We start from the raw sequence: 19,510 nt of genomic DNA on the forward strand, positions 1-19,510 counted from the left end.
GTTCAAGTTCAGCAACTTAGACAAGTCGATTTCTACTAATGGCGCTTCCCGGCGGCATATAGTAGGGTCACGTGTTTTGACTTCTATACATTTTTCCACCACCAGTATCGACTCCACCGCGACAAATCAAAAAATGCCTCGTGCAACTTCAGGACGTTTCTCGCGTACCCACCAGCCCTCAATAAAATCAGCCGCTGCATCATCTTCCTCCAAAAACCATAGTGCAAATGAAGGGACTTCAGCTGGCGTCCGTAACCCAATATTCAATACAGAAAGATTTGGACAACATATCTTGAAGAATCCGCAGATTGCTCAAACGTATGCTCGCTGCGCTCATATAATATAACTCGGGCTGATTTTACATTAGTATCGTAGATAAGGTTTGGTTCAGCTCATATCTGTGCAGAGTCGATCTCAGATGCTTATCGTGACATGTAGGCGAACCTTCTCCCCACTGATAAAGTCCTCGAGGTTGGCCCTGGTACAGGTAACCTTACTGTCAAGATTCTTGAAAAAGCCAAAAATGTCACCGCTGTTGAGATGGACCCACGGATGGCAGCTGAATTGACGAAGCGAGTTCAGGGGAAGTGCGTGTACCTCTCTCTGTCTTAATATTATCGACTGACGGGCTACTCCTGGGAAGACCAGAACAAAGAAAACTCGACATAATTATTGGAGACTTTGTAAAAGCCGATCTCCCATATTTCGATGTATGCATATCCAACACACCCTATCAAATATCATCACCCCTTGTCTTCCGCCTGCTCTCTCATCGACCAATCTTTCGTGTGGCAATCCTCATGTTCCAGAGAGAATTTGCCATGAGGCTTGTTGCTCAGCCAGGGACAGAACTTTGGTCGCGACTATCCGCGAACGTACAGCTTTATTCGAAGGTAGACCTGGTCATGCACGTTGGAAAAAACAACTTCCGACCAGCACCACAAGTCGAATCGTCAGTGGTACGACTGGTGCCTCTGAATCCTCCTCCGCCCATCAAGTTCGAGGAATTTGATGGGCTGGGTAGAATCATCTTTTCGAGGCGAAATAAAATGGTGCATGCCACATTTATGGCAAAAGGCGTCATTGAAATGCTGGAAAAAAACTGGAGGACGTGGTGCTCGACGCAAAATAAGGTGATTTTGGTTTTTGTGCGTTAAAATGGGGACTTAATTATCATAAATCAGATGATCGATGAAGACACAAACATGAAAACTAAAGTAGAAGAAGTCCTCAAATCATCGGGATACTCAAAACAGCGGGCAGCCAAGATGATCCTTGACGATCTTCTAAAGCGAGTCGTCTTCATTTTGTCTCCAATGTTTTCTCATCAGTTAAACAGACTACTATCCGCATTTCATGACGAGGGCATACATTTTGCTTGATATGACTTTCATCGAATGTAGTGTATTGTGCTGGCGAATACACACCCTGTTGCTACACATGTGCCAATCTATGTGGTAATTGGATATTTCACTGTCGATACACAACCCTGGATGCAACTTTCATTGTAGCACTAGGTGCACATAAGATCACCACGAACATTGTACACCGAAAGCAAATCGAATATCAACAACTCTCGCCGCTTACAAGTTGTAAGGTGCAGATACGACACCAACTTCCTCGAATCTCAGACTCGGTATACAACAAGGCCTCATTGGCACCCCGTCTAACCCACAGGACAGTCGTTGTCAGGTGATGGACTTGCATCGATCAGCCACCACCAATATGCTGGTTCACCGCCTCCCGCAAGTCAATCCAACCCAGTTACTCGTCATCCAAGGCGCATGGACACACTACATGAACACTAGCGTGAAAGGCAAGACCTCTTGGCAATGGAAACGAACTGGAGGACGCGGTACGTGTATTGTATATCTCCCCTGTGCCAATGTCACGCAGTAATCGGCACAGCGACTCAAGATCCCCAGCCATCTTTGCAATCACAGCTAGCTGTCTCCAATTCGTATAACACACCTGCTGTCGCCTCAGCGCCATCGCACGATACTCAGACAGGCTGGACTCTGGACTCGCTTTTGGCTCTGAACGTCCAAAACCCCCTCCCCATGTAACACCATTTTCCGTAACGCTCAGTAGAGAATGAGGAAAGGGATCACAACGGACTCCGCACGAACTGGTTCAACAAGGTCGCTACAGCACTTAAGATTGGAAGGACGAAACAACTCAAGGTCTCAAGATCTCACGACCCAGCTGATCACAGTGCACAAGACATGCAACATGCAACATTTGGAACAATTTTCGATGAACTTTCCATGCTAGCTTGTTAAATGTTCCGACTTGTTTGGTTTGGTTCTCGTCGTTACCGCTAGTCTTTCTCTGAATCACCCCTGGACCGTGGAACCCACATTCACCATGCAACTTCACAGAAATAGCGCCTCTTGCACCCCGGAATCAGGGCCATCCACAGATCGTATTCCCTCCTTCTGAAGAAATTACAAATTATGTCGTCATGAAGGAAGGTTTCCTCAGGCTGGACACAATAATATTGTTGTTTAAACAGTTGCATCGAAGATCTTTATGGACGCCACCTAGTCAAGAGGAAAACCCATACTGGACGGTAAGTGCCTACTGAACGACGAAATAGTCTGGATGCCGAGAAGGACTGATTCATCCAGCACAACCTCACGAATATGTTGAGCGAACTACCATAAGTAGGTGTCACGATCACGTGAAGACCAACTTAAATTTACGCGTCACGTCTCTGCCCTTCTTGTTCGGATTCGCTCACGTAGTCTCTAGTCAGCTCTGCACGCATCTCACTGTTCGTTATGTCTGCAAATAATGCCAATAGCGTTGATGCTTCAGCAGCTAAAACCAATCTACAAGGACTTGACCTAGCGCAACACTATTTTGGTCCCTTACTTCGCCCAACTCGCGCCACACAGACCGCGTGGACCAATTATTCTATCAATCGCCTCCAAACCAATAAAAAGTACCGCACGGTGGTCTCTGTATCGCGCAAGGGCTCTGAGAATGGTTCTGAGGGTGGCTCCGAAGAAGACTCTGAGGAGGATGAGGATGAGTATGACGAGTACTCCAATGAAGCTTAGCTTCTCGACAGCGTCAAAGCCCACGTTTCCGAGATCGAGAAGGAAATGAACTTTGAGAACGGCTTCCTCCAGAAATGCATCACCATTTTATGGAATGAAACGGAACTCGACGACGAGGACGTGCGTACAGCTTGTTGACACTGTATTCTATTGCTGACATCCATGGTGATCGACAGCCGCGCTCCACTGATCATATAGTTAGGATCTACTCACCAACTGCACCAATGTACATTGATGTGCATCTTCAATACTACTGCCGCTCGCGTTGGTCAGAGGTCGAGTGGTTCTACTCTCTTGGCTACAAGATCCAACGCCGCCCTTCTGCGACGAAAGGCGATGCATTTTCTATCAAGAATGAGCTTACGATGGGCTGTCCTCCGGATGTGCACAAGCGCAATGGGTGGCAGACCTTGTGCTGGGGTTACTATGATGATTCCGATGGAAATTATGGCAAAAATTGGCGTCGCATTGAATGTGGAAACGTGGAGTTACACGAGCAAGGAGTTTTGGACGTTCACGAGGCGTTGTTCGGAGAATTGGAGAAACCTACCGAAACTGACTCAGAGGCCATGCTCGCATATCATCGATCACTCGTAAGGGGCATACGGATGCTTCTTGCTGCTGTCGGTATTTCATATCACGTCGCGTGTGCTGACGATGAAAGTGATAAGGGGCCTTATGACTTGATGCTTGAGGGGCTGAGCGACAAATGGGTCGGGCGATGCATACGGAACGCTTGCGGCCTTCGACTAGCCAGAGATGCAGAAGGAGAGCGCAAAGGTGCCCAGGAACGACAGGAAGAAGCAAAGGGTTACGACGATGACTCCGAGAACGATAGCGAAGGGGATTACGACGATTACTACAGCTTCTGAGGATCATGGACGAATAGGAGGTGAACGCGAGAAAATCGAGGATATGATTTTTGAAATCTACTGGCCTAATGCTGGAAGGCAGTTGCGTTCCAAAGAATAACGAATGTACTAATAATTGATCCTTGTGATATCGATCGATACGTTTATAGCTAGCATCTGTCATAATTCTCGAAGTATTTTTCTTGTTCATCGGTATCTAGCAGTGATATGGACCCAGCCGCGAGTGCATACAATGATTGATGGCAAATTGCCTGCATATGAATTTGTTAACTACTCAGAGTTGAACGTCCAATCAATGACCGTGACATCACCCTATCGCTCACACAAACAATCCCAAGTAAAAGTATGAATCAATAAAGTCTATATCTGTGATAACTTCAGTGGATAAAGTAGGCGAATGTCAGATCAACCGAACGTCCATCAATATCACAGACGTCCAATCCGGAACGTAGCGCGTCGTATCAAGAAAAGTAGGGATGTGGACCTCATCTGCAGAGGTGTAATATTTTAGAGGCGCACGAGAAACTAATGATGACCATCCTGGTGTCCAGGAGACAGAAAACCAATGAAGAGCCAGAGGCGAGACCAGAGTCCAACCTGTCTGAGTACTACATGAGGGCACGAGGGCGTTGAGATTGTCACTGGGGTATTATCACCAGCAGCGAGTGTGGTGTATGAATTAAAGACAGCTGGTTGTGGTTGCAAGGATGGTTTGAGTCTGAGTTGTTGTGCCGGATTACTCTGTGGCATTGGGCTTGGGAGGCTGTGAGCCGCTCGCAGTAGGGTTCTTCGGGGGTAATAATCTTTTCCGTTTCTCCCTCGCACAAGCGTTTCTCTACGTGATATCAGGTAGAGGTCAACGTCAGAGAGTGTGTAAGAACCTACATGTTTGCCCTTCGCATACGGAACATCGATGACTGCAGGGACGGGGCCTTCACCACTTTGTCGGCGCTGTTTCGAACCTAATGGAGAGGAGAGGAGGGTGACGTATTATGGGAATCGGAGGCGCTGCGTTAAAATCAATGACTAAGAAACCTGCTTCCTAGTGATGCTGAAGAACGGGAACGGTATCGTGCAGAGATCTGAGAAACGAAGTCCGAAAACAATGGGAAAGCTACCACTAACTTGAACATACATGAGAACGATCTGGTGGGACTCCTTCAAAAAAAAACCTTGGGGTACTCGATAGATAGGCGGACGTCGTTGGACTGGACGTCGTGTAGCATTAGCCTAAAGTGTATGTTTGAATGCAATGAGATCTTTTACTACGAAGGTATCACGTACTACATGGAGTGTCAAATTGTCGTCCTGGCAGAGTGTTTCAGTTGCAAGAATGTAATACAATAGTGAAACATGCTATCAGCTCACTTTTGGATCCGAAAGAAGGTCATCGAGGTCGGCTTCTTGAACAACCGCAGGATCAGCAACATTCCATGTGTACGTGTTCTGATCGAGGCAGTCGCTTGCTAGTCGCTTTCCATCTGCAGAAAACAATACGCAGTACAGATAATTTGCATGCTGGAGTGGCAAACTGATGGGTCGTCCATTGCTGAGGTTCGTGTCGTGCGATGCGCTTGCGAGGATGCGGTCATTCGGTGATATCGCGATATCACAGAGTGACACAGACAAAGGAAGTGTGCTCGTCGTCGTCGCCCAGACCAATCCGCTCGCGACCCCACGCTATAATCAGTCGTTGAAGTCTTTCATACCTGCAATGAAAAAAAACTTCAATGCAGTAATGAAAGAATCAACTGATTGTGGAACTGGTTCTGCTCGAATAATGTCAATCGACACTAGGATCATGTTATATGTCGTAGAACTGTTCAGTTGATGCGTGGACAGATTTCCTAAACCTGCCCGTGCGATATGCTTGAATTACATTCTGCACTGCAGCCCCGCCGAGGGCAATGGCACTGTCGCGAATCGAAGTGGATCAATGTACTTGTCAAAAGTCCTTTCTGGCCACATGACCGTCCGTTGACTGACGAAATAGTCGGCTTGTAAAAACCTATCATCCTGAGTAAAATAAGCGAACTAGTGTGACACGTGAAAATAAAATAAAGAATGCACTAATTCACACGTGTGCAAAAAAATAAGATTTAGGACAGATTTATGCCCGGTCTTGATCGGATTATCTCTCCGCTTTCCACTCCACTTCAGCAGATATCACGGGTCGTGTGTGCCTCGTCCATTTAGCGATGACTTTGCATGTGTCGATGTCCACAACCTCACTGCAGCGCCATCATCGCTCCCGCTAACCACTATCTCCCTGTCCGGAGACAACGCTATACTCTTCACTCTACTTTCTCCATCCCATCAGTCCTCTTCTTTTTGTTTCCCGCTCTCCAAGTTCCACACTCGCAGCGAGCCATCCCATCAGAAAGTGATGATCTGCTATTCACCTGCCACGTGTTTGGCACAACAGACCCATCCGGCTTCAACTTTCTGACAGGGTGTCATTGCTGACGTCGCTTTTTGTTTAAGTGGGTAAAGACATAATCCAGAATTCTTACTACCGAGTGCAGCGCCATCTCATCTTTCATCCATGAAATTCTAAAATCATCACGTGCGAAGACTTCAACGACAGGCTGATAGCTGGGCACAATAGGCGTATTCGTCAAGTCAGAGTTGAATGTACTGCTTCTTGGTACGTTCTTGACATGCCTTATCCTCGTGTTCGTTTCACAGCTTATATACAGCATACGCTGTGCAATTGAAGTGCCCGAGGATCATATAATCATCACATTTCGACAAGCCTCGGTCTATCATTAATCAGTCCTTGTCCACTTGTCATGACAACTTAGAAGCCGTTTGCTGCGAAGAGTTCTCCTGCGTTCTCAATGTCTGCTGCTCTTAGGATGGGTTGCGTTCCTTTTGAGCTGGCGCCCGTTATCTAATCGGTTAGCAAAACAGCGAGCAGCTTTTGAATCACCCGTCGGACAGGATCGCAGGAGACACTAGTGTCGACGACGAGTTTGCGGACAAGGAGAAGAACGATTTACTTACACAGACGTGATCATCACCGTGTACCGTACGGTCCTATCGCTCACTCAAGCAGCTCCAGATTCCGAAGTTAACTGCAATCAAGTTTATCTTGAAATTCACGTACATTTCGATGAACGTGCCACTTGTATTATTGATGCTCAAGAGCAGCCGATTTGATGGGCAATTGCTGCCCGTGTTGTAAGATAGTAAGAATAGAAACTTGAGATGAGCAGAGCGTACATCTCTCTCGAAGAACTTATTGAAAATTATCTTTTCTCTCCGTGTTTCCAGTCTCACATTCTTTGATCCAGTACGAACTCGCCATATGTGATCTATGCGTTCCTTCCTATATATATCGTACGCGCTGAACCAACGATTGTGTGAAAATGGGAATTAGACAAGTTCGTATCTGCAATACGATATCGTCTAATATTGCCTTATAAGTTAACGCTCACACAACGAACACCAAGTAAAGGTGTGAATTAATTGATCAAGTCCATGTCCGTGATAACTAAGAACTTAAAGAAGAAAGTAGGAGAATGTATCAGATCAGGAGCGTTGATTCACCCACAGACGTCCAGATTATCCGACGGTACAAACAATACTCTATAGGCTGACAGTGGTTGTCTGCACGTCTAGAGGTATACTTTCCCAGCATCTAAGACTAAGACTCAGAGTGTGGACCATTGCCGAGGTAAATATATCCATCCTCTGTTGAGGGGTTCGCTTTGAACAGCTTGCCTAGACGTTCGTCTTCAAAGAGCGTTAGCATTAGTATCCGGACAATGATGAACAAGAGAGAGAGAGAGCAGATACACTCACAGACAGTATCATATTCTACATGTTTAAAATGCTTCAACTCCCACGCCGTACCGCCAGCAGATTCGTCCCGTCTTCTCTGCCTTTGCTCGTTCTGTGTCAATTTCAATTTCAGACACGTTCGCATCAGCAAACATGCAGACAGAAAAAATGAACGAAAACATGAACGCACCTCAATCTTCCCCTTACACGTTGCAGCACTCTCAAAATCACCCTCCCTGATACCTTTCGCAACACCATGCCATAACTTCCTGCTTTCCCACTCCCCCTGCTCCTCAACAGGTGCGACTGTAATCTCCTCCTTTGGCGAGGTGACATCGTGGAACGTAGCACCGCTATGCAACTCTTTAGACGTCGTATGCCACGTCCCTTCAACGATGTGGGGGGATGTGTGGATGTGTGAAGGCGGTGTGAGCGTTGCTTTGAACGTGTGTGATTTGCCAGAGAAATAGCCTTTGCCTTTGTATTCGATCTATTTCGTTTGGCAGATTCAGTTTGATTCATTAATTGGATTGTGATTCAGATAGCATGAATGATGAGCAGGAAGTGGGAAGTAAGCGCGCACCGTAGAAAGCCACCCGGTAGAGCTTTGAATGTAATTCGTTTCTGCAAGCTCGATGTATGGGGATCCGTACCACAGCCCGTCAATACGGAGTCGAGGAAGTGTGATCAGGTATTCCTCGGTCTCACCAGACGGAAGGGATACAGTCAGAACTGCGTGGCCAACTTGCTTCACGATGATGCTTCCTCCTGAAATAAAACGTACGTCAGCATACGGGACCTGGTATGCGGTACTTGATATACGAAATATGAAACAAAGAAAACATACCGCTGAAACTCGTCTTTTGGGCACTGTGTCCAGTCAAAATCACACCTTTTTGGAGATTCTCTATACGATAAGCTGTGATCGGTGGGTGGTGGGAGACTTGTTCTACGACTAGGGTAGTTTTGCCCCCGCGAGCTGCATTCGCTGGCCAATACCCATAAAAGAGTCTAGAAGAGGTCAGATCAGCGCAAGATACATGTGTTAGAAGCGAAGAAACGTACTCTCCAAGAACAGGATTCAACGGCCTACATCGTAGATGAGCTTCAAGTTCATACTAGGAATACATACAAGCATATCACATACTTCTTCTCAGATCCCATTGATTCGTTCCGGGATGTGTATTGCCCTTTGAGCGTACTCTGACAACCGTATGAATTAGCAAAACAATATACAATAGCCATGTTTCTCGACTCACGATGAACCATTTTAACACAGCCAACGCTCTGGCTTGTTCTGTCTTTCCATCTGCAATCGCAGCGAACAACTCGGGTCGCTCACACCAGTACGCTGAACAACGCAACATATTCAGATCGATATACACAGCTCAAAATCGATCGTACCTGGGAACTCAGTAAGGGACGTAGGGGATAATATAAACGGAGGAGCAGTCATAGCCGACAGATCGCCCGTGAAGCCAGCCAGACTAAGAGGCGTCGGTTTACTGATCAAATCATCTCAAGAAACAGAGACTCACGACTTCAAAAAGCTCGTCCAGCTGCTCTTCTGAGCTGCAGGTACAGCCTAGGTAGATCACCGAGCACAATAAACGAGAACATGTAACATACGACATTTGGAATGTTTTAGGTTAGATTTACGGAGACTCTTTGATGGACTTGCCTCGCCAGCTTGTTCCGACATGCTTGGTGTTGATTAACGATTGGGTAGTAGGCGATGTGATGGTGATGGGGGTGAGGAGACAGGTGTGAGCGGTCACAGCTTAAGGGTACTCCACCAATGTGTCACGTGATCAGGTATCAGACCAAGTGTCTGTTTCAGGTATTGACAAGGTCTTAATAAACTCGTAGGTACTTATACGATGGAGCAACTAGTAACACAAAGACTACGAAACAGGAGTATAACAGATGGGTGAAAATGTAGGGAGGATGGAGATGAATTAATCAAAAGCCTCCTCTGCACTCTTACGTACCAGACGTCGTACTTTCTTCTTGTAAGCTACAATGGCATAGTTAGTTAGCATCAAGTGATCCAGCCTTGAAAGGCCAATCGGTCACATACCAGCATGGTCCGTGCGAATTTCTTTGGCGGCATCCACGTTAGCTGGGCTGTCCGTGTTTGGGGTCTCGGAGGACAGTAGCGATATGACGCTCACGAGCTACAATGGAGTCAAATCAGGATACAGGAAACGTTTCGACGAAGGTCATACAATTGTTTCCACTGTGTGGACAGGCATCCATCGTTCACCGGCATCTTCATAGCCGTACTGATCGTCACCCGGAGCATGCTGCGATCATGGATGAGCTTTGATTGAGAGGCGACAAGGAATACGAACCAAAATAGAGATGCAAACTACACCGTCGGCGTAAACTGTACGATAGGGTTAGATCACACGGTGATTAAAGTGCACCCGTGGCTTACTGTTTGGGTGCCACATGGGCGTGATAAACCGCATCTTTGGCGGTTGGAGAGGGTACTCTGAAGGAAAAGAAAGCCGAGCCTTGAAGAACCCTCCTTCACTAGATGAGGTATGAATGAGAGGTATAGATAAAGAGGGGTGTAGAGGCGTACTACAGGGTGTCCGGAGGCCTGTCAAAGCTGGTGAGTGTGGCGGATGACTTTGAAGAGATTTACGCTAACCCGATTATCATGATCTCCCATTCGTAAAGATTGTTGTCATCGACAAGTCCTTTGCCCGGAAGTCTATCAGGAATCGGTTGAAGATCAAAGTTAAGGAGAAAGGCTGCCCGCACCTGCAGAGAACCCCTCAACCGGGTGCTTCGTGAGCTCAGTGAGCTGCCTACGAAGTAGAAGAGTGTTTGATGGCTGTGGTGTGGATGGTTTCGACATCAGATCAATTGAGGCTTTAACAAAATTACAGAGAGTGAAAGATTGAAAGATGTGAGTGAGTGGTTTTGCGATTCGAGAAATGCGGATAATGGCGTGGGAATAGAACAGATTTCTTTTTATTTAGAACACATAGCTACTTCGAGTTGATTTTCTGATCAGGCTTAGTCCGCTACTCTATTAGCACGACTTGTATCTTATAACTCTATTAGTATACATTCCTGCTCATTTAGTTTCTGTCTGAGCCTGTCTGCTCATTCCCGCGCATCCTACTATGCAACAAAATCAATTCTGACTGCATGACAAACTAGCATCACTGCCATCAGCAAAATCTCAGATCTGCTTTATGTACTTAAATGACTTAATCAGCATAAATAAGCAGGACACTGAACTGCACTGGATAAGCAAACAGTTACTTTTTCAGACCAGTCAGTCTCTGATTTTCATCTGAATCTTACTTATCCCCCTGGCAGTAAGTAAAAAAAGTAATCATTGCACCCAAACAGTAGGATAAGCAAAGTAATAAAAAGCCACAAAACAGTCAATTCATAGGATCCAGAAAACGGGTGAATCATACTACTATAATCAGATGACACAGTAGCTACGGATGAATGAATGTGATGGGGACCAATAGTAAGAAGGCAGTGGGGAAGTGGGGCAAACACACTGGCATATGGTCGGGCCACCAGATAGAATGATTCTGTTGAGATGTATGTCAGTAATATTGCTGGTTGGGGGAGAAAAAGATGTTACAAATAAGGGCACACTCATTGACCCTTTCAAACAAACTTGAGGGCACATTTGAGCTGGAAATGATCAGAACACATCAGCAAAAATGCGATGTGCAATGTAGCACTACAGATCCTACATAGTATGCATAGCTTCGTTGCAACCCCCCCTCAACATAGTGTTATATACTACATCTTGTATCATTTTTTGCACAATGTTGCATCCTGTACCTACTACGTCAATTACATAGCCCTGCTACATAGTGCTCCATAGTGCACCATAGCGGCACATGGCCAAAATCATAGTGATAGTAGTTTGCAGTGCCCAAATAAATGGGAACAATAACATCCATTCAATGCTACAACACTACCAGAACTAAATCAAGCAGTTATCCTACTCGCCTTCATTATCTTCAGATCCACCATCAAACTTGTCTGCATCATCACTATCGACGTTCTCAGTGCCGTCACCCCCTCGCTGGTATTCCTGAATTGCATTCTCGATTTCATTGTCAGACAGGCAGTCTCTGTGTGGAACATCAGTTGGATCCGCTCTAGCATGTATTCTGGTTCTAGTGCGTCAGACTCATGAAGACGAAATTTCGCGAGATACATACCTGCCATTGTTGTTGATGTCCTTGAGGATGGCATCAAGTATCCCAAGGTCTTTCATTCACGCTTGGAATGTCTTGAGATTGGCGAGGTGTTTATTGTATATCTCTTTGTAGTCACTGCTTGCAAAACTGATGTTGACCTGCTCTCTGTCAATCCATTCATCCACGCAGCATTCAGCCTGCAGTCAACAACATCATCATGTGAATGTAACAGTGTCAACACACCTGACTCACCACAGTATATAACAAAGCCAAGGCAGGAATGGGAAATGGCATGAAATACTTCTCAAACACAACACCTTCGTCCCTCTTGTTCTGGTACCAGATTGAATTTGTGCCCTTCTGATTCAACCTCGTCTGAAAGAGACCACTGCAAGGAACACAGCTTTTCTTGTCTCCAAGGTCCTTTAAATCAAATGTAAGAGTGTGATAGAATGTGGATTATTGTCCACTCACCTGGTAACACAATCCAAATTTATGCTTGAGCTCACATATGAGTCGGCAATTCTTAGACTTGACAGATTCTCTTGTGCTGCAGTCAAACCCAGAGATGCTCTCAACAAGAGGTCAAAGCTTGGCTTTCACCTCGCTCATGAGATGTGATGTGCGATGGGTAATCTTGAGTATAAGATTAGGCAGCTGAATCAATAGAGACAGGGCACTTACCATTTGTATGATCTCAGCATTGAATCCTATCTCAATGTCATGCAACACACATGCCTCCCTCCAAGCTTCCTTTGCCCACAACACCTGAGTCATGCGATCTGGTTATGCATACTGAGTGTTACGACTTGGATGGTATCTGTTGGCGACGCTCAAACAGAGCGTGTGTCGTCAACGGTCGAGGACGTCCTTGGGCTAGCCCAAGGTTAGGGGTCGTACTTGGCGTGTCTTCGGCAAGTACGATTTAATGCCTATGTCCAAATCGGGTAGCTTATGTCACGCAGGTGCGAGACAATAAGCTATATCGGCCTAGGCTTACGACACCCGAAGGTTAATCGTAAGGATCGTCGTTAATTAGAAGGACAGAAGTCCAACTAGTCAACAGGGGCTTTGCTCGTCGACGAAGTCGATGAGTAAAGGTCGAGACTATAGGCTTATCCGCGAAGAGCAGATAAGAAGATAGAATATAGACTGCTGGCGAGGCAGAAGGATCACTCTGGTGAGAGTAGGAGGTCAAGAACCAAGTAGATTCAAGTTAAGGAATAGGTTACATGGTAGCGAGTTTATATAGAGGACAGGAAGCGTATTAGTGGATGATAACTCGTACTACCAAGAGAAGTAAACAGGAAAGGGTATGACCATAAAAGGAAGGCACGTTCGAGGTGAGACACGGGCGAGCTCTGAACGTGCAGATAAGAATAGTGAGTCAAAGATCGGAATAAGAAGTGAAACACGCAGGGGCATGATCGTGCAGCTGCGGATCTAAGTATAAGTCGCATGTGCGACTGCGCACCGAGTCAGAGATCAAGAAAGGTAATCAAGGCAAAGGGGATGCATCATGCATCATATCATAGGTTACCGTCCAGATGGTGAGGGCAAGGGGACTGTCCACAGGATCAGTCAGGTGGTGAAACGGAGCATGGGTATGCTTCGTCAGCGAAAGGGTCCGGCCAGATGTACTGGCTCTGCTGAAGCGACAGGTAGAGAGCGAAAGGGAATGCGAGGATGACAAGGATGACAAGGGTAAGGTCGGGGTAAGGGTATGACGCGAGGGCTGATACTAGGAGGATTAGGAGAAAAATAGTAGGGGCCCAAGCGTCTAGATGTTCTTGTAACACTGAGAGGTGAGCTGTCCATGAAAATCTCCGATGGCAAACTTGATGAGTTGCTGGACTGCAACTTTGTAATCACGAGCTGCTACATGCCCCTTGCTCTTGCAGATTTTGCACGGCAGTTGCTGCTCTTGTTGTTGAGGGGAGGGTGAATCTTCCGATAAATCATCAGCCATGCGCTTCCATTTGCAATTGTGTGGTCTGTCATACTCATTGTCAGAAGACGACACATAACCTGAGTCCATGTGAGAATCTGCAAACATAATCAGCTGCTGTTCAAGTGACGAAAATTGGCTTACCCTCATTATCAGACACATGATTATGCTGCATGTAAGTGGTCCCATTAGCAAAGTCATCAACATCTGTATCTTGACCATCGAGATCGGTGCCATCTCCGAGTCCATAGTACCACTCATGCTCCTCGGAAGGGTTGCCCATGTCATCGTCTTGCTCCACAGAGGTGGTATGTGCAGTCCGCACCTGCCAAAGTTGCATGAGTTCTTTTGCATGGCCTGCAGTCAGTCTTTGTTGCCCCATTGGAGACTTTCAGTTAATCAGCGCTGCACATATCAAAGTCAGGATAGCAACACCTTACCATATTCTCAGATCAAGCCATATGAGCATGATCACTATTAACAAAGCCGGACTCCTGCAAGTCATACCTATCAGCATCCCTGACCTGAAGTCGGCATCAGACAGTCTTACCTCTGTAAGAACATCATCCTGCCATCCATGAGAGGTTTGACATGATACAGGTATATTTTTTTGTGGAGGGACCTTACTAAAACGTGGTCTTAAATCCAGTGGACCAGTAGCCGATACATTGGACAGAGGGACATTGTGTGATGAAAACTTCAAGAAACAGTCAGATTTCATTGTGCAAAGGTGACAATAAGCAAGACATACCTGTGACCTGTTATGAAAAGACACTAGAAGCACATGCACATTACAGATAGATAAAAGATGCAACAACAAGCCCACCTCTATTGGCATGATGCCTGCGGGACTGCTTGCTTTTAACTTGATTGCCTTGGCGATGATTTTCATGGTCTTGGGCTTCCTCAACTGATAAATATAATCACATCATAAGAGGAGTGAACCGTACATATGATGGGACATACCTTAATATAGTGCCTTCTCCGAGGGATGGCGGTCATGTCATTCTCATTGTGAGGGAGTAGGGTCAACATTGTTGATCATTCTAGCGAGTGCTTGGCGACTTGATCCTGTGGAAGACATTTTGAAGGTAGAGATGAGAGAGCGGGTACAGTAACAAGTGAGGTAGATCTTACCATTTTATAAGATAAGATGTGTCCCGTCACACTGGTCACTGGTGAATCAACAAAGACGCGTCAAAGGTAAATCAACGGCCCACCCACATGATCAACATCCTAGTCATGTCGTGTAGTGTCAAATCATTGGCTGAAAAGTCAAAAATTTACTGTCAGTCTAATTTCACGTGTCTGATCACTCGGCTTTGTCACCGATTGACCATAAGTCAAAGTGACACTCACTCGGCTTTTTCGGCTCATTGCTTATGTCTTACTGCTGCAATTTTTGCCTCAAAGGCTTCACAAGTTCTCAGGCCGTTAGTCTTCATATTGCAAATGCACCAGCCTGCAGGTACTGTATGGAAGGGGTCCATGAACATGTCGAGGATGAAGAAGAGATGCCTGGTGATCAACCTGACGATGATATCCATATGGAAGTTGATGGAGACATATCTTTTGTGTTCAACAATGATGCAGCGAACATGCTACCAGGATCTCCTACATGAAATCATAGTGTCCAGGTTGAAGACATTGAAGATGAGAAAAGAGTTTGGATGCGATTCATACAAACATACCATGGACAAGTAGCACAGACTCTCGGTCAAGCCCAAACATTGTTTGAGACCATCAAGGCAGAACAGGAAGCCCTAGGTCTTGATCTGTGGGCACCTTTCACAGATGAAGAAGAATGGGGACTGGTGAAGTGGTTGGTAGTGAGGGTAGGCCAGACTGCAATTGATGAGTTTATGAAACTGCTGATTGTAAGTCACCTTCAGCCATCAGTTTGCACTGGTCAGACTCACCAAAGTTGATAGACTGGCCGCATGAGGACAACCTTTAAGAGCAAATATACACTGCTAAAAGCTATCAACAAACTTCCACATGCCACCAAATGGAAACTTGAGAAGATCAGCGTGGTGGGTAACAGAATTGGGAATGATGGGCAGCATGAAACAGAGGACCTTGAATTGTGGTTGTGCAACCCAGTAGACTGCATTCGGAAGCTGATGAGCAATCCAGAGTTTTAGAAAGGGGTGTCATACGCACCAGAAAGGGTTTTTGCAGATGAGGAGGGAAAGACATGCATGTTTGATGAGATGTGGACCGGTGATTGGTGGTGGGAGATGCAGGTCAGTTTAGGCATCTGCATGAAGGAATTGACGCACTAAGTCCAATCTCACAGAGGAGATTGCCCCAAGGGGCTGTTGTTGCACCAGTGATTTTGGCCTTGGACAAGACTTCACTATCACAGTTCTGTGGGGATCAGGAAGTCTGGCCTGTGTACTTGATGCTCGGTAACATATCTAAAGACATCCGGTGTCAGCCATCAAAACATGCAGCCATCCTCATCGCCTACTTACCAATCTCCAAGTTGGAATGTTTCATGAGATGCCTGTTCAGTCGAGCGATACCGTTTATTCCACTATTGCATGAGACAGGTCTTAGAGCCTTTGATCAGTGCAGGTGAGAATGGAGTTGAGGTCACTTGCTCCAACAGTCAAGTCAGATGAATGGATCCAATTGTCACCACTTACATCACCGACTTTCTAGAGCAATGCCTGGTTGCCTGCTGCATGGAAAATCAGTGTCCAAAATGCAATGTTGGGCATGACAACCGTGAAGATATAAGGGTGTCAGCACCATGTAATCGAGAATCCACACTGGAAAATCTACGCCTGCACTATGATGGCAAAATGAGTAATGAACGGTTTGAGGGAGAACTAGGACTACAAGCAATCTATTCACCATTCTGGGCAACACTCCCGCACAATGATATATTCTCATGTATCACCCCCGATATTCTACACCAGCTGCACAAAGGTGTTTTCAAGGATCACCTTGTGAGCTGGTGCTCTGAAATCATAGGTGAGGAGGAACTGGATGCATGTTTCAAGGCAATGACATCATATTCGGGCCTCCGACACTTCAAGAAAGGATTTTCAAAACAGAAACAATGAACGGGGGTGGATTATAGAGAGCTGCAGTGGGTTTTCCTTGGTGTTATTGCTGGTGTGGTCGACAACCAAGTCATTGCTGCAGTACATGCTGTTTTAGATTTTATCTACTATGTGCAGTATCAGAGGCACACAGACATGACACTTGCACATATGCATACTGCACTCACATCATTTCATGCCCACAAGAACATTTTCCTTGATCTCGGAGTGCGGGATCACTTCAACATACCCAAAGTTCATTCAATGCTGCACTATGTTGATGCCATTCGTCTGTTCAGAAGTGCAGATGGCTTTAATACAGAACTCCCTGAATGGCTGCACATCGATTTCACCAAGTGTGCATACCATGCCTCTAATTGATGCAACTATGTGATCCAGATGACTACCTGGTTACAACGGCAAGAGGCTATTGCCATTCAAGACACTTACCTTTGATGGTGGGCTTCACAACACCCTGCCAATGGTGATTCAGGGTAAGACAAGTCAGATACCAGTACCATGGACTCAGACTTTGATGACACACCTATAGTAGTCAACCATGATGACTTCGCCACTGTCTTGCCTCATTAGGCACAGTGCTTCACGATGGTGACAGCATCACGGGGGTACTTAGGCTTTGTGGTGCTAAGTATTCTTGCTGGGCACAAATAGTAGTCGACCTTTTTCCTGATGCAGCAGATTTTGGATTAAAAATAAATCTTACTGTGACACATTTGCATGTAGGTCATTAGTGGCCTTTGGTTTCTCGGTACGAGGTTTTCTCTTTGCATTCTCAAGGTGTTCCTCAGCTTTGGCCCCCAAAACAGGCCTGCCAGGATGAGCAGTTGCGTTTGATTTATGAGTCTGATGTGTGGACACTACCTGTGAAGCTTTGGGTGCCAGGCCTGACTGCTGGAGATGATAGGAGGAGTGGATGATGTGGAACAAAGAACTTGGGGATGAAATTTGCAAGGTACTGGTTCCATCAATTGAGACAAACATGAGCTCACTTTGTTACATTCCATAATGGGCAACAGCTCAATTTTAACATTGCTACCCTAGAGTCTCTAGTTTCAATTAAGTTACCATCAGTCAAAGTTTGCACCAACTGTTCTGCTAGGTTCCTTTATCCTCTAACTTGCATTATAGTATACCATGGCATCCCACTCTGCTCCTTAGCACTCTTGATGTTATGGACTTGGATAGTGTCTGTTGGTGACGCTCAAACAGAGCATGTGTCGTCAACAGTCGAGAATGTCCCTGGGCTAGCCCAAGGTTAGGAGTCTTACTTGGCGAGGCTTTGGCAAGTAAGGTTTAATGCCTATGTTCAAATTGGGTAGCTTATGTCAAGCGGGGCTCGACAATAAGTGTATCTGTCAAGGCTTACGACACCCGAAGGTTAATCGTAAGATCTGCATTAATAGAAGGACAGAAGTCTGACTAATAACAGGGGCTTTGCTCAACGACGAAGTCGATGAGTAAAGATCGAGACTAAAGACTTATCTGCAATGAGCAGATAAGAAAGTAGAATATAGACAGCTGGCTAGGCTGAAGGAATCACTCTTATTAGGAGTAGGAGGTCAAGAACCAAGTAGATTCAAGTTAAGGAACTAGATACATGGTAGTGAGTTTATATAGAGGAGAGGAAGTGTATTAGTGGATGATAACTTGTACTACCAGAAGAGGAACTAGTCAAAGGGTGATACTAGAAAAGGAAGGCACATTTGAGGTGAGTCATAGGTGAATTGAAACGTGCAGATAAGAAATGAGTCAAAGAACAGAAACAGGAAGTAAAACAAGTAGGGGCATGATCGTGCGACTGCGCACTGAGTCAGAAATCAAAAAAGGGAAACAGGGCAAAGGGATGCAGCATGCATCATGTCATAGGTTACCGTCCGGACAGTAAGAGTAAAGGGGACTATCCGCAGAATCAGTCATTGGGTGAAACAGAGCATGGGTGTGCTTCATCAGAGAAAGGGTCTGGTCAGATGTACTGGCTTTGCTGAAGCGACAGGTAGAGGGTGAAGGGAAATGCAAGAATGACGAGGATAACGAGAGAAAAGTTGGGGTAAAGGTGTGATGCAAGGGCTGAGACGAGAAGGATAAGGAAAAAAATGGTAGGGGCCCAAGCATCTAGATGTTCTTGTAACACTTGAAGGAACCACGTCCCATATCAATTTCCTTGTTGCTATCCTGGGGTGCTGCACTCTGGCCAATGAACCTCTAAGGCAAGGAACCTGAGCTGTCACAGCCTTTTGCTATTTTGGAGGACAAGTTTGAGCTTGTATTGGGCATCTTTGAGAAGGTTACCCATAACACGACAGAGTTATTGTACCATGTGAGTTTATTGATCTCACAACTGCAATGTTCTGCTAATTTTTGTCATGGGACTTACACCTACTGTGCTTAGCAAAAGCCATTTATCCATACTGATGTGATCACCAGATCAAAAGAAAAGGCCTGACTTTGTGTATTATTTGTCAGACAAAAGTACTCTATGAGGTCAATAGGAAACTAATAGTCAATCCAGTGGTATGGTGTTGACAAACAAAAACAGAAACTAGAAACAAGAAACTGACTTGGCACAACAATGGTG

General features: G+C 45.7%; 6 protein-coding genes across 6 annotated transcripts; 3 read left to right on the top strand and 3 right to left on the bottom strand.

The window, feature by feature from the left end:
* Positions 1-70: 70 nt before the first annotated feature.
* EDB93DRAFT_590249 (S-adenosyl-L-methionine-dependent methyltransferase) lies at positions 71-1,507 on the top strand. The gene is made up of 6 exons (XM_041456787.1): positions 71-318; positions 368-380; positions 439-587; positions 644-1,133; positions 1,185-1,291; positions 1,340-1,507. Exons 1-6 carry the CDS (start codon positions 134-136, stop codon positions 1,380-1,382), a joined length of 987 nt encoding a protein of 328 aa, XP_041306074.1. The 5' UTR covers positions 71-133; the 3' UTR covers positions 1,383-1,507.
* A 1,276-nt stretch (positions 1,508-2,783) lies between these two features.
* On the top strand, positions 2,784-3,937 carry EDB93DRAFT_1088292 (uncharacterized protein; the record flags this gene model as incomplete). The annotated part of the gene is made up of 3 exons (XM_041446126.1): positions 2,784-3,037; positions 3,077-3,185; positions 3,242-3,937. 3 exons carry the CDS (start codon positions 2,784-2,786, stop codon positions 3,935-3,937), a joined length of 1,059 nt encoding a protein of 352 aa, XP_041306075.1.
* A 3,265-nt stretch (positions 3,938-7,202) lies between these two features.
* EDB93DRAFT_1156347 (uncharacterized protein) lies at positions 7,203-9,547 on the bottom strand. The gene is made up of 11 exons (XM_041449895.1): positions 9,405-9,547; positions 9,262-9,308; positions 9,128-9,210; positions 8,983-9,074; positions 8,871-8,926; positions 8,789-8,812; positions 8,571-8,734; positions 8,307-8,491; positions 7,914-8,213; positions 7,745-7,835; positions 7,203-7,675 (listed from the first exon to the last, which is right to left on the bottom strand). The coding sequence occupies exons 1-11, from the start codon at positions 9,423-9,425 to the stop codon at positions 7,587-7,589; spliced, it is 1,152 nt and encodes a 383-aa protein (XP_041306076.1). The 5' UTR covers positions 9,426-9,547; the 3' UTR covers positions 7,203-7,586.
* Positions 9,527-10,669, bottom strand: EDB93DRAFT_1321791 (ubiquitin-conjugating enzyme). The gene is made up of 8 exons (XM_041454946.1): positions 10,496-10,669; positions 10,383-10,431; positions 10,314-10,331; positions 10,164-10,261; positions 10,078-10,112; positions 9,952-10,029; positions 9,804-9,900; positions 9,527-9,740 (listed from the first exon to the last, which is right to left on the bottom strand). Exons 1-8 carry the CDS (start codon positions 10,590-10,592, stop codon positions 9,682-9,684), a joined length of 531 nt encoding a protein of 176 aa, XP_041306077.1. The 5' UTR covers positions 10,593-10,669; the 3' UTR covers positions 9,527-9,681.
* A 2,821-nt stretch (positions 10,670-13,490) lies between these two features.
* On the bottom strand, positions 13,491-14,896 carry EDB93DRAFT_1252058 (uncharacterized protein; the record flags this gene model as incomplete). Its single annotated transcript, XM_041453241.1, has 6 exons — positions 13,491-13,654; positions 13,711-13,959; positions 14,006-14,186; positions 14,412-14,558; positions 14,613-14,771; positions 14,828-14,896. 6 exons carry the CDS (start codon positions 14,894-14,896, stop codon positions 13,491-13,493), a joined length of 969 nt encoding a protein of 322 aa, XP_041306078.1.
* Positions 14,897-15,531: 635 nt separating this feature from the next.
* On the top strand, positions 15,532-17,295 carry EDB93DRAFT_1241482 (uncharacterized protein; the record flags this gene model as incomplete). The annotated part of the gene is made up of 8 exons (XM_041451879.1): positions 15,532-15,738; positions 15,793-15,963; positions 16,006-16,107; positions 16,161-16,356; positions 16,379-16,474; positions 16,529-16,818; positions 16,957-17,215; positions 17,237-17,295. 8 exons carry the CDS (start codon positions 15,532-15,534, stop codon positions 17,293-17,295), a joined length of 1,380 nt encoding a protein of 459 aa, XP_041306079.1.
* Between the last annotated feature and the right edge of the window lie 2,215 nt (positions 17,296-19,510).

The sequence above is a fragment of the Suillus bovinus genome (genome assembly GCF_016758785.1).
Source record: "Suillus bovinus strain UH-Sbo-P2 chromosome Unknown EDB93scaffold_42, whole genome shotgun sequence".
NCBI lineage: Eukaryota > Fungi > Basidiomycota > Agaricomycetes > Boletales > Suillaceae > Suillus > Suillus bovinus.